Source organism: Poecilia latipinna, unplaced genomic scaffold (genome assembly GCF_001443285.1).
Source record: "Poecilia latipinna isolate Pla-1442-1.1 unplaced genomic scaffold, P_latipinna-1.0 Scaffold49, whole genome shotgun sequence".
Lineage (NCBI taxonomy): Eukaryota > Metazoa > Chordata > Actinopteri > Cyprinodontiformes > Poeciliidae > Poecilia > Poecilia latipinna.
In genome coordinates this window covers 559,692-574,171 of record NW_015112665.1, presented here as the reverse complement: position 1 = coordinate 574,171, position 14,480 = coordinate 559,692, and the positions used below count along the sequence as shown (strand labels likewise).

General features: G+C 37.7%; 2 protein-coding genes across 2 annotated transcripts; both read right to left on the bottom strand.

Annotated features, from left to right (window-relative positions):
• Window positions 1-38: 38 nt before the first annotated feature.
• On the bottom strand, window positions 39-3,878 carry mrpl9 (mitochondrial ribosomal protein L9). The gene is made up of 7 exons (XM_015050784.1): window positions 3,604-3,878; window positions 2,509-2,668; window positions 2,292-2,416; window positions 2,154-2,207; window positions 1,938-2,039; window positions 1,212-1,295; window positions 39-450 (listed from the first exon to the last, which is right to left on the bottom strand). Exons 1-7 carry the CDS (start codon window positions 3,682-3,684, stop codon window positions 190-192), a joined length of 867 nt encoding a protein of 288 aa, XP_014906270.1. The 5' UTR covers window positions 3,685-3,878; the 3' UTR covers window positions 39-189.
• Window positions 3,879-8,087: 4,209 nt separating this feature from the next.
• On the bottom strand, window positions 8,088-11,673 carry LOC106958711 (1-phosphatidylinositol phosphodiesterase-like). Its single transcript, XM_015050761.1, has 4 exons — window positions 11,416-11,673; window positions 11,044-11,109; window positions 9,309-9,879; window positions 8,088-8,708 (listed from the first exon to the last, which is right to left on the bottom strand). Exons 2-4 carry the CDS (start codon window positions 11,079-11,081, stop codon window positions 8,352-8,354), a joined length of 966 nt encoding a protein of 321 aa, XP_014906247.1. The 5' UTR covers window positions 11,082-11,109; window positions 11,416-11,673; the 3' UTR covers window positions 8,088-8,351.
• Window positions 11,674-14,480: the final 2,807 nt, after the last annotated feature.

The following is a 14,480-nucleotide window of genomic DNA, read 5'->3' as shown; positions in this document are numbered from 1 at the left end:
AATGAAACATCATCTTTTAAGGAAAATTCTCACCCTAGTAAACGGTAAGCTTTTATTTTCCACAATGAAGAACAAATTTACTGATTCCAAAGTGAGATCAAGATTTATTCCGACATGTTGCATTTTTGTTTAGCGACATAAAAACATAAAAACCATCAGCTTGATATTTCTTAAATATTTAGGAGTCCTTTACTTTTTATCAGAGTTTCCAGTCGGTGGTGATGTTGATCCCTGCTGGGTTTGGACGGTTGTTGAGTCTTTACCGTCTTCCGCTTCCTGCTCATCAGAAACGGCCGTTAAAATGGCGTCGTCCTCCTCGGCGTCAGCCTGCGAGTCTCGTTCGGCCGCCAGCAGCTTCCGTTGCGTCTTCAGCTGCTTCTTGTGGACCGCGGACTGATCTTCGTACGGCAACAGGGAGATAGGAATGCGAACTGTGTCCATCCCATTAACCTAAAAGACGTTCCGCATAGAGACGTAAATTATAGATTAATAATAATTTCATCTAAACTTGCCTTATCTCATTGGTCGACTAACGATTAATTAATATGCGGTCATTTTCTTTAAAAAAAAAAAAAAAACGTATTTCCAAAGTATAAAGGGCTACATTTTAATATTATTTTGTAACAACTGCATTAGATACCGACTGAATAAACAAAAAATTGTTTTTTTCGCATTATTAAACCCAAGTTAAATATTACAAAATATAACAAACCAAGAACCACTTAGTAGCTGAAACAAATAAAATATGTGAAATACTGCAGCTCGGCTGAAAAAGCGCCATTAAGCAGAAACGCAAGGAGTTTATGTCGGGTATATTTCAAAACTGAACCGCATAAAGTGCATCTTCTATCCCACACCGGACTATTTGGATCGTTTCCCTTTCCAGCTCTAGTACGGCCCCGCCGCCATCTTTGTTTCCGTTTCAAGGGCTCCGCTTAAAGATGACTAGCGGCGCTCTCTGCTGGACGGCGGCCAAACTACAACACTAAAAGAAGGTTTAGGGTGGAGTTTGTTAGTTAATCGATTGAAACAAATTTTAATCTAATAACCTATTAATCGACAAGTAATCGTAAGTCAGTTAAATACCTGTATTCCTAATTCAAAGGCAAAGTAAGCACATTGTTGGTGTATTTTAAAGCAAAGAAAAAAAAAAGATAACTGTCCAGAAGTTACTGTAAAAAGAACAGAAAATAAGAGGGAGAGAAACTCACTGTAATATCACACCAGTACTCTCCCAGTTCCTTTATTGGCTCAAACGGCAGACTCAACGCACGAGGCGGAACAACAATTCCCAGCTGAAGAGGTGTGACAGAAACAAGAACAAATCAGCTGCTTATATTCTCACTCAAGTTATTTTGTACACAGTTATTCAGTCCAACAACCCATGAAAGAACTGTTACTAGGCCGGCACAAAATATCAAATTGCAATAGTCACGGCTGTATAATTGTGTGCAAAAATCATGCCTGCAAAAAGCTGTTTGAATGCCATATTTTAACAGGTTAATATATGTCAAGTGCCTTGCATTTTCATTTTGTATACCAATATTACATTTGACCACCTTGAAGAAGTGCCCCTGCTTTTCATGCACACAACTTTCCACACTGATATTGCAATCAGTTGTTTCAGATAAAAAACAATTAAAAAACCAATTAAGACCCCATTGGGTCATCATTATCAAATCAACATGGAAAATTTTAAACCTTTTTCTTGGCTATTTCAGTCCCCAGACCTACATCCTGTAGAAAATCTGGAGAAATAGAGGAGGACTGACTGTTGTCCTCTTGGCAAAAGGTGGTTGAACAAAGAAGGGGGCATCATATTGATTATTAATTAAAGATTAGCAGCTTCAGTTATAGCTTGATTTATTGTAAAATTTCTTTACCAGTGTTGCCAACAACAGTGAATAGTGGTGCACACAAAATAAAAGTAGACAAACCTTATTTTCAAACTGTCTGCAGATGACTTCTTTAGTGAGCTGAAAGTCATCAGACAGCGTTTTGATGATTTTTAGCTTGGTTCGCTTAAGGAGCTCAACTGTCTGTAAATAAAAAGAAGTTGGAAAACGTTCAGTAAAAGTTTTACATCCCAGTGTTTTCAGTCAGACATCGGAGCAATTCTGAGTAAATGAATCTTTAGTGCCAAATAAACTCACCATTAGTCCTGTTCTGGTTTGTAATCTCTGCTCTGGTTGTCCCTCACGCAGAAGCTGTGTTTAAATAAATGAAATGACAATGAATAGGTATATTTTACCATTTAAATTGTAAAATAAATTATTACATTTAGTACGCACTCTCAGCTCCTCAGCAAAAATCTGTTTATTCTCCGGTGATGGATAAACGGCGAGGCCTTGAGCCAGCAGCTTGTTTCGCCCGATGGACTTCTTCACAAACACGGTATCGCCTCTGCCACCAAGTTCTGTTATTTTAAACCAAAGGAGAAGGTTTTAAGATAATATTTGACTTTTTAAAAGTAATTTAGCATCAACGTTGGGGGTGGCAGACACTCACTTTCTACAGTTTGGGTGAGAATGAGCTCCATCTTCTCCTTGGGAGCATGTTTGGTGTCCTCGACTAGCTTGTAGACTCTGTGTCTTCGGGAGTAAAGCCTCGGCGGACTGCCCTCTTTGGACAAAGGGACCTCCCACCATCGCTCCACTATAACCGTGTGCTGTGGACATTTTTTAAATGATTTCAGCTGTCTTCACATGAAGAAAATGCATTAAAATGTCACAAACAGGCACAAATATCCAGAATTTAAAGACAGCATGGAGTCAAAACCAGTTAATAAAGTTAATCTGTAACAAGGCAGTTCAAAGTGCTTTACATTGAGAAAACATAAAAAACATAATATAATCGACAACATAAGAACTGAGATATGAGAATCAAACGAGGTCCAGAGTTCGGACAGATTCTCCATCCCAAAACTGAGAATTTTTTCAGTCAGAAGCCAGGCGTGGCAGTTTATTTTAATTTAACTAACTAGAGACTATTTGTTTACATCAGTACATTGAAATAATGAAAACTCTCAAAATGTCAAGCTTCATTCTCACAATATTTTCATTTTCTTGAGATAAGAAAAACTCCAGTCCATCATTTCATGAAAGTTTAATTATTTTGAAATTAAACTCAATTCTTACTGTATTAACAATTTCATAATCTCACTGTGTCGAGATAAATCTTGCATAATCTCATTCGTTTAAATAGTAAAAAAAAAATAAGACTTCATGCTTGTCATTATCTTTCAGGACAGTTTTATTACGTAAAAATTAGTTTTAAAACTGCATTTTTGAAGATATCTACATTTTCATAATCTCATTTTCCGTTGTCAACAATTTCATAATCTCATATCAAAATAACAATAACAGGGTTGTTTTGTTGTGACCAAATGTATTTCTGGTGGTTTTCGCCAATTTATCTGAGATTTGTCAGGTAAATTTAAAACGTTAAAGCAGAATTAGAAAAAAAAAAGTCAAAGTCCGATAATAAAAGTGTGGCTCATGGATTGATGAAGGTTAGGCATTAATAAAACTATCCAAACCTAATTGGTTTAGCGGTGAGTTAAAAGGTTACACTGCATGTTTTCAAACCCACTGCGGCACTGACCTGAGCAGGAGTCAACGAGAAGCTCCTGACAGCGGGCTGCCTGAGCAGAACCTGAAGGGCGAAGCGGCCGCAGCTAAACATGTTGGTCCAACACCGAACTGGGAACCAGGGCCGCCAGAAACCTCACCGATACCGGTCCCTCAGAGCTTCACCCGGCCCTCGGATCCAACACAGACCACACTAACTAACCAATAAGCTAAACTCTGTTAGCTTCAGCCATGAGTACTCGGCTACAAACATGCGCCGGTTGTGACGTAAAAGCAGGTGGCAGTGCGCCATCTATCAGACTGGAGGAGGTACTACAGGTACTTATTTACTTAAATAATTGGAAAATATGTACAAAAATCAAGAAAACTTAATAATAATGCTAATAATAATTCTCTCATTAAAATTTATGACAAAACTCATTAATTTATTGGACTTGGTTAGTTTTGTAGAGTTGTTTGTCTATTATAATTTATAACAAATGTAAATCAAACCTATGCAGATAAATTATTATCATAATAATGAATGTTATTTAAAACGGACAGTGAAGTATCTATTTCTCCAATAGTTTTAATATTATCCTATTTGTTAAAAATGTTCACGTTTTTTTAACTTTAAAGAAACCTGGATGGACAGATTTTCATTGTCGTTCAAACCTGGAAAGTAATTAAGTTGTGTATTACTCCAAAACTTAGTTCCCAATTCATCGAACCGGAAGTGATCCGTGCCATCTTGGTAGGCAGAGAAACGCTACATTAGCTAAGCTATTTTCTCTAGTTTGGCAGTAAGTAGCACAATAAATATCTCTATTTATCTTATCTTAGTATTACACAGAGGAGGTAGAGAACTAACAATTTGTAATTGAGTATTAGGTGTAACTAACCTATGTTATTTATAAGTTAGATAGGAATGAGGCGAAAGCTAGTTCTAAGCTTGTGGATTGTTTATTGTTGTCATAGCAACTTCATAGCAACTGGCTACCAAGATGGCTTTCAGCTACAAAGTTTCCAGAAGTGTGACGTCACATGAAAACTATAAAAGTACTTATTTTTTTGTCAAAATTGTAAGGGCAACTCAATCAAATTCATTCTTATAAATGCGATTAATAATCACTCTCAGCATTCAACCTTCCCATTTATAGTCATGCTTATAGTGATATTTTCCATGTCTGTTACGCTTGCACACAATGCTAGCAGTATTAAAGAACATTTTTACACCACCTGAAAAGATTATAAAATCAAAACTTTAAGTGCATCAAAGAATAATGTCAAGGACAGTAAGGTATACAAAGATTTCAAACACATAAAACAAAAAAAACAAACAAAAAAATTACAATGATGATCAAGTACTGCAGAGTCATATGGGTCGAACACTATAGCTGTGTTAAACTGGGCCAGATTAGAGATAAGAAAACAATGAAAAAGAATGTTGCAAAAAGTCACCAGTTTGTAATCCGGTAAACCTCAGCAGAATAACTGATTTTTTTTTTTTAACATTTTGCATTTCAAATATCTGGTGTCTCATCATATATTGACTTTAAAAATGTTGAGTTTTTGTAGGTGTGAAGCTGTAATGTGAAGAAGATTTGATATCTGATGAGTTGTACCACAGCCTGCAGAGAACAACAGATACTGAGTTGAGATTGAGGGATTAAGCTGTAAAACACAAATTAATTTATTGCAAAAACACTTTTTTTTTTTAGAAACAAGCAGGAATAAGACATGTAGGGTGGAATTTCTGACCACAGCTACCAAACATTTTTCTATCTAGTGTACAAGCTTTAATAATGTCAAGAAAAAAAGCAAGAAACTGTCAGCAAAAAGACAGAAATCTACACTACCGGCAGTGCAAGAATAACCTCCTCAATCATTTTAAGACCAGAACCCTGATTTAATTCACACATCCCCGGTGGCTGGCTCTTGAAAACTGGTTGCACCATAGAAGCTTTTGCGGTCTGGCACCAAGTGGCGTCCTGCAAATACGGTGGTGCAGCAGGTGAGCAGAGCCATGCAGCAGCCACAGGCCAACACCAGGCCCATGGCAACCCACAGCAGCGTCGTCACAACAAAGGCGAACTGGTAGGTTGTCTTGTGGCAGTATGGACCTTTCTCAGTGTAGTTTGGAGGGTAAACTGCATAAACCCACGAGGAACCTAGAGGAAGAACGCACAAGAAGATAACGTGTGAGATTTTAATCAGCTGAGCGGTTAGAACTAGAGAAATGCACTTGCTTTACAAATTTTCCAATTTCAGATTTCTGAAACTAAATTAAAAAAATATGCATTTTTGCAAGAATAATCTCTGCAGGCAAACATGAATTCTGCAGAATCTGGACTTATTACATTTGCTTTTGTCAGTAAATCTGAAGAGACACAGACTTAAAAATATTTTGGGAATTATAAAACTTTACAAATAAAACTCAGAATCTGAAATCCTATTAAGCAAGAAACTTGACTGAAATTATGTCTTACTGTATTATTTTTTAAACAAAACAAACAAATAAAAAATAGCTGCAGTTTTAATCTTAATTTTCCATTGTACTCCAAGTGAATTATTGCTAAATATCACAAAGTAATACTAATACAACGGCACTCAAGCATTTTTAGCACTTAATATCAGAAAGCACCTTAATGCAAAGAGGTAAACATTCCCCTCACCTGCTATCAACCAGGCGAAGCTGAAGATGTGCAGGACGGTCATGCAGGCCAAGCTCAGGACGTGACAGGCTCCATCTTGGTAGCCGCTGGTGCAGTAGGTGAAAGCCAGAGACAGGAGGCTGCTCACTCCCAGCACCACCAGGTAAATGGGAATGTTGGGTTGCACCGGACAGTGATGCATGTGAATGGCACCTGCACAGCAGCTGCAAACGTTACACCTTTATCTGCTCAGAACTAGAAGTGTAAGTAGAAAAGTTCACCCACCCAGTCCAATGGCTGCGATCATCACCATCCACCAAATCATGTTCATCACAACTACAACAGCAAAGAAGCAGAGAGATTAGAAACTTTTATTTAAATTATAATATGAAGTAGCAGACAAATGGCTTACCAGTTGCTGCAATCAGTCCGGCACTTTGAGGTCTGTAGTCCATCGTTAGAAGTTGGATTTGACTCAACGGAGGGAGTTTTACCGCAAAAAGAAAACCTTTAAATCTTCTTTCTTCTTCGAGGTTAAGACTTCTACATGGGTTGGTCTTAACACATTGACAAGTGACACCGTTTGCTGTTTTAAACAGGATGTGAAGTCACTTGGTTGAAAAATTTCAACCACTATTTTGCAACAGCCTCTGCTTCAAAGAGGAAATAATGATAAAATCAGAAAGTCTCATCTGATGCAAACAAATTAGCATCCAAAAAATATGACTCAGCCACTCCTACGGAGGACTCTCTTTTTCTTGCAAATCTGACTTTTTAGAAAACGGAGAGGCTAGCCTGTATTTCAGCAAGTCTACAAGCAATTTAATTCAAAATCAGCTGCAAACCCACAAAGTGCAATTTCCTGTGGTCTGATATCTTTCTGAAGAGCAGCTGGATACTAAAACAAGACAGACGGCTGTTGCATGAACTTTATTTTTAGAAAATTATGAAGAACTAAAAGATGAGTTATGTTAAAGTGGAAAATAAACTTTGCTTTTTTTTCTTGACTCTTTTCCAAAGGAGATTAAACACATGTAGAGTCTTCTTACTAACTTGGCGCCCTCTAGTGGTGGTTGGTTGCACTGAAATTTATTTACGGGTTTCAGAGTTAACAGGGGTAGAAATACATTCTAAACTTACCAGATTTTTATTTGTTGAAATATTTTAAAAACCAGAGCTGCACTTTTGCACAGCTGGTGGTGCTGTTGCCGTGCAGCAAGAACGTCCTCGGTTCGATTCCCGGCCTGAGGTCTTTCTGCATGAAGTTTGCATCTTGTCTTTGTGCATGCATGCGTTCTCTCTGGGTATTCCAGCTTCCTCCCACAGTCCCAAAACATGACTGTTAGGTTAGCTGAACATCAGTGTGTCTCTCTGTGTTGTGCTGTTTGGAATGGACACCTGTCCAGGTGTAGACGATGGACGTATAGATTTTAAAAACAGTGTGTCGCTGCTTAAAATTATACTTGTTTGTGTTGGTGTATGTTATATAAATTCCTAATGAAATATCTTAAAGTTTGTGATTCTGATCTGACAGAATGCACAAAAAATAATTTTGCAAGACACAGAATTACTAGATATTGACTTTTTGCACAATTTAAGCTCCTTCAATTTATTCCTTTTAAATATTTTTGTGCTTTTCCTATTCACTACTGAGTAATTCTTTGTTTTTTTGTTCTTTTTTGACATAGCTATTCAATGTTTCTATTTTATTTTGTCCAACTTTTACTGTTACTCGCTGAAATACAAATAAAGCGATATATTATATTCTACTCAGAAAATCATCAAGGTTTATTAGATGAGGTATTTTTCCAATTTTTCTAAACAGCAGAGGAACTCGATAAGACTGGAAAAACGGATCATAACAGGAGATGAAACCAGAAGTAGCTTTATTTCATTTATTTGTGTGAGGCCTTGTGTTCAAATTCAAGATAAAATTTACTGTTTTTTCCCACCCAAAAGCTAAAGAAAGTATTTATTTATTTACCTGTCATTTTCTTAATGTAACCAGGCAAGTGGCAAGTGAGTAGAAAACAGGTTTAGTTTGAAAGTTTATATATTTCTCTGGGCTGCTGTTGTTAGAAATCTACTGAATTTTTTGCAAACGTCTGAGTTACAACAACAGTATTGGTCAGTTATTAGCTGCAAAATGCTTGACCATATACCTGAAATAAGAAATTGGATGTTTCACATCTGTTTTGTTGGTTTTCACGACCTCTCTCAGTTGGAAATTAATGATGGTTTGGATGATAGGAGCAGCTGGGAAGTCCATGCATATGATTCCCAGGCGCTGGTTCTGGTCGGTCTTGGCCTGCAGGTACTCGTACAGCTGTGGGTTGATTCCCTTTGCCACAGCTCTGGGGTGAGCGAACACACCAGCTCCACTGGAGTAGGTCAGAAAAATCTGAGCCATATTTCCTGACGGTGCGGCCTCCAGGTGTTTGTAGACACTCTGCCACTTCTCCTCCAAATTCAGCAGAGAGGGAACCTGCAGGCAGCAGCAAACGTACATCACCAGAAATACTTAAAACTACAATGAGAGCAAATTTATTAGGCTACCATGAACCTAAATTTACATTTTTGATAAAAAAAAAAAAAAAAAAAATAAACCCTAACTCCTCTCCTTTTTTAGTTTCACAGCAATGCTGATCTGATTCTTGTTGGATTTAGAGCATTAATCTCATTGGCCAATAAGAAACTACCGTATTTTTCGGACTATAAGCCGCTACTTTTCCCCTGCGTTTTGAACCATTCGGCTTATAGCCCGGTGTGGCTTTTCTGTGGATTTTTCTTCAAACTCATACCCCCTTATTAAGGAGGTAGCAAAGGGCTGCCTCCTTAATAAATCTGTGGAAATACCAGCAGCTTATAGCCTGGTACGGCTTACCTTTCCAGTTTTTTTTTTTTTTTTACTTTGTGGGTGCAGCTTATAGTGAGGTACGCTCTATACGGCAGTCAATAATTATTGAAGTGACAAAATCCCGATTTTTTTTATTGGTTTAAAACCAGCAAAATATCATGCCCATTCCAGTGGATATGGAGACAAACGTCTAGACAAAAACAGAAACAAAACATTAACTCCTCATACCTTCCAGGCATCAGCTATATCCAGGGAACCGTAGCGCATTCCCAGATCTGGGCCGGTAAAATCCTGCAGGATGATGAGCTTCCCTCGGGCCTCAGCCATGGTCGGCACCAGGCGGCTGTGCCACAGCAGGTCCCAATGGCCGTAGTGATGGATGAAGTCGACCACAGCGCCGTAGATGTTATTCGTCTCACTGAACTCCTCTTTCACTCGCATCAACACCGTCTCACTTGGGTATTCGTGCAGGAAGTCAAACACGCCCTCTAGCACATGTCCAAAGTGAGCCCACTGGTAGGAGACTCCGTGGTGGATGGTGAGATTCCCGTTGACGTGACGCACACGGACATCTAGATAACGGACACCGGCTCGGAGCTGGGAGGTCAGGTTCCAGGTCTGACACTCTGCGTAGACGCCGCCGTACAGAGACATGGTGTTGTGTGTTCCTGGCATCGTGACAGCAGACAGCGGCTGGTCATCAGGGATGCTGGCCATCCAGGAAGGGTTCAAGAACTCAGGGTTTGGAGTGTCGTCATAGTCGGGTCTCTGGATTGCTCCAAAACTAAACCCGACGACTCTAAAAACAAGGTGAAACCGGTTCATTATGCTGTCCAGGCACGTAGCAAATAAGTGGCATTATGATGTCACCAGGTGAGGGATGCTTGGAAAAGATAAATGTCTGGATGTGCCAAAACTGTCTCCAGCTGAACGGAAACAAAACTGAAGTCATTATGTTTGGAACACAAAAGGAGCAATCCAGAGTCAACACACAGCTTCAGATATTACAGCTGGAAACTAGAGATCACGTCTGTGTTGTGACGATCTCAGATCTGAACCTTCAGAAACACATAAAGATGGTTACAAAATCAGCCTTCTATCACCTGAAGAACATTTCCAGGATTAGAGGACTTATGTTTCAGAAAGATCTAGAGAAACTCATTCATGCATTTATCTTTCGTAAAAAATTAACCGTCCAGCTGCAAGTGATCCAGAACGCTGCTGCTCGTGTTCTGACTAAAACCAAGAAGATAGAGCACATAAAACCAGTTTTAAGGTTCCTATACTGGCTCCCTGTAGCTCAGAGAATAAATCATAAAATACTGTTGTTAGTTTATAAATCACTGAACGGCTTAGCAACACAATACATTAAAGATCTGATGTTGTTGTATCAACTTTCCAGACCTCTCAGGTCTTCTGGTTCTGCTCTGCATCCAGAACAAAACATGGAGAAGCAGCATTCAGTGTTTATGCACCACAAATCTGGAACAAACTTCCAGAAAACTGCAAGGATGTGGAAACACTGAGATTAAGACATCCAGCATCATCATTACTGGCATTATGGCTGTGACTAACTATTATTCTAGTAATCGGATGTTATATTAGGAGAAAAAGAAAGAAGACTGCAAGATACCAGAGCGTGACATGAAAAGTAGCAACATCTCAAACAATCAGATTGGAAATGAAGCCTTTGGCACACAGGTCAAATAATGAACAAATGAAATGGACAAAAGATTCAGTCAGATTAGCTACAAAGTGGCTCAAGGACAACAAGGCAGTGTTTTGGAGAAGCCATTACAAAGTCCACAGTCTGACAGAATCACTTTTTATGCAGTGTGTGTAAATACATGCCATTATCAAAAAATGTATTTCATAACAACAATAATTCTAAATATGCGCCATAGATAGATCATGATTGTTTAACTTTGTGTCCCCTGTGTCAGTGTGTGGCCTGTTTCCTCACCCCAGCAGGAGCACCAGCTCTGGTAACAGCTTGAACATTTTCACCGATGTCGTTCCTTTTCCAGTCCTAAAAAACAACGTAATGTAAATGATACAGAGAGAAAAAAAGAATCATAAAGCTATCATTCAATTTGTTGTAATTCTCAGAAAAGGTGAATAATAAAAAGGACAAGATATCTAATGAATAAACTGTGGCTCGCCTACATTTAGTGTCCATTCAATAATCAAACAGTTTGATTCTGGTTCAAAGCCAGCTCAGCCTTTTGCTCACCCATTCTGACCACTTCAATGGCCGACTTAAACCCTCCTAATCCCAAAAAAACTGAACGCACTGCTGAGTCAAACATGCTGCTCAGTTCAATAAAGTTCATACCTGAAACTGCGGGTTGCGTCCAGTCGGTCCGGTCCGGCCCGGGTTCCAGCAGACGATGCACACAAAGAGCAGGACAGAAAGAAGCGTGGACAAAATGACAGCCAGACTGTCAGCCGGGGTTTTGAAGTGAGAAAAACTGCAGAAGAGCAGCTGAGCCGCAGGTGGGAGTTCAGAGGGGAAAATACATGAGGGTGGGGCTGAGAGGCTCACAAAATACCGGTTTCTAAATGTGTAAAAGTTTTAAAGTGACTTATTTATATAAAATATTTTTAAAATCGACCAGTTTTTACAATTTGCACATCAAAACTTTATATGAAACTATAAAACCATGTTTATTTAACCTGTCCAGGTGTAGTGTGCTGATTAAACTGGTACAGAAATAGCTGGATATTTGCTCAAAATAGAAACTATTTACACACGTCTGCCGCAGCTGACTGTTTTCTCACTGTTTTTTTTTATCATTATAACGCATAAAAGGAGGAATTTGATAAGGTCTGGAATTACAGTGCTTCACAAAAGTAAACTAACTTGATGAACTTTGCCACGAATTTCAATGTATTTCGCTGGCAACAAAGTAGCAACAATTTGAGAAGAAAGCAAAATGGTGCATGATTTTCACAACTTTTACAGATAAACTATGAAACGTTGGGTATGCTGGAATAAATAATTTTAGATGTTCTAACATGTTTTATTCAAGGTTTGAGCTTCACCTCACTGAACTCACTATCCCGAGTGAAGAAAAGCACGGCCGTAGCATGATGCTGCCACCACCAGGTTTATGTCAGTAATGCTGTGTTCAGGTTGTATTCATTTTATTTATTTCAGACAAAAAGTAAAAACACAATAGAATAATAATAATGCCCATTGACATGAAATTTTCCATAATTTGTTCGAAAAGGAAGAAATCTTATGATTTCCTGTTCCTCTCACACTCAAGAACCAAATATGCTCCTAGTTCATTCCCACATAAAATTACACTTAAACTTCACATTGTCATGGTTAAATGTACAATTATTTATACATATTTAATATCAACAATATTAAAAATGTCTCACCCATCCTACACAACATATTGACGTGCACTGCTAATGTAAATCCATTTCACAAAAGTGATTTTGTAAAACAAACAAGACATAAATATGACAAATTGATTGTTTTCAAACAGGCTGTAAATTCACAGAATGCAGAACAATTAATAGTTTCTACTTTCCCAAAATGTAAATGCAAACACATTCTCAGAAAACAAAAACTGAGTTGATTTCCTTCTGAGTGAAATTTTGATTAAAACAGAAAATAGTGCAAATAAAATCCCCTCGATTAGAAGCTAAATCTGTCTATGAGCATTTCTTTACTGCTAACTAATTACTGCACTAATAACACCTATATTTAAAAAGTTATTTTATTCCACACAATATTTAAAATACTGTAGTTTCCTTCCAAACACTGAACTGTAGTAGAAAGACTGAGAACAGAAAGGAGTGTGTCTGGTATGTGTGACATCTAGAAAAGCCAGCAGATGTTTCCCCTTTTTATCTCAGATCATCACAGTAATTTAAATATTACACAACAACCTTGTCCAGTTAAGTAATGTCATGTTTAGTCAGTTGCTAAAAATAATTAAAGATTTTGAGTAAACATTACAGTAATCATGTGGAAAAACTGAAGCAATATAAAAAAACACATGGCTATAAGCTAAAGATGCAACCAAATTAATTACAAAGTGGCTTAACGATGGAGTGGCCTTCGCACAAATTGCTCATATGTCAACTTTTTAAAGTCTCTGCTTCTATGATCAAAGTTAAAATAACTGAAATGAATTAATTTAACACATTCTTTCTTAAATTAAAAATTAAGTTTCCCGAAACACAAATGCAAAGACATTTGCAAAACCGTGTTGATTTCCTTCTGAATGACACATTGATAAGAAAAAAATTAAAAGACTGTGAATAAAGTCAATATGACTTTAGTTACAAATAGAACGAATAAATTGATGTAAAATGTAATGAATAATTAAAGTACGAACAGTAAATGTTTCTACCATTTCTGCAAACAAACTAACGCCATTCTTCATAACCAGTTTGGTTGTCTGGTCAACCAGTTTGGTTGTCTGGTCAACCAAACTGGTTATGAAGGTGTGGCTGGAATGCTTCACAATGGGAGGAAGTTCTTTGGACGACGCAGGAAAAGCATAAAAACTTTGCTTGAGACCACGTGTTTACGCACATTTTACAGAAATATAAACATTTTCCTTGCTATCTGAGATTGAATCTGACTAAAAGTTTTCCTGGATTAGGAAAATTGGGATCACTAAAATAATATGTTTGTAAAATGTCAGAATAATTTCCTTAGCATTTGGTAGAACTGTCTTTGGAACTCTGTCATTTCAGCCACATTTTGGATTTAAGCTTCTCAAAGTAGTTAGAAACTAGTGTACCTGAGTCAGGTATTTAGTATTTAGTCTGAAAATACTAACAAAACCTTTTCAACTGTGTTATGAATTTGTTTTGCACTGAGATGAAAACTTTGCGAAGGCCACTCCATCGTTAAGCCACTTTGTAATTAATTTGGTTGCATCTTTAGCTTATAGCCATGTGTTTTTTTATATTGCTTCAGTTTTTCCACATGATGATCTTTTTTGTTAAATTCACCAGTTCCTGCTGCAGCAAAACAACCCCACAACATGATGCTGCCACCACCTTACTTCACCATTAGAAAGAGGTTCTCTGGAATATGTTTTTAAGTGGGTGAGTGTATTTAGAAACTGTAATTTGATTTTTTGTTTCAGATAATGTAATGACCTCTTCCTCACTAAGCGTTGTTTAAGCCCGGGTCGGTCCAAACACTGTTTTACCTGCAAGTCTTTTGCTTTAGTGTGCATATGCACATAAACCACCTGTCTTTTCTGGACAGGCTTTTCCAGTTTGTCTACCAGCTGGTAGACAAACTATCGGTTGCTTTATTAGGAAAAGATAGGCTTTCTTCCAGAAAAATAACCTGTTCTACTTGTTGGAAAGGAAACTATCAGCTGTTTATATATATATATATATATATATATATATATATTC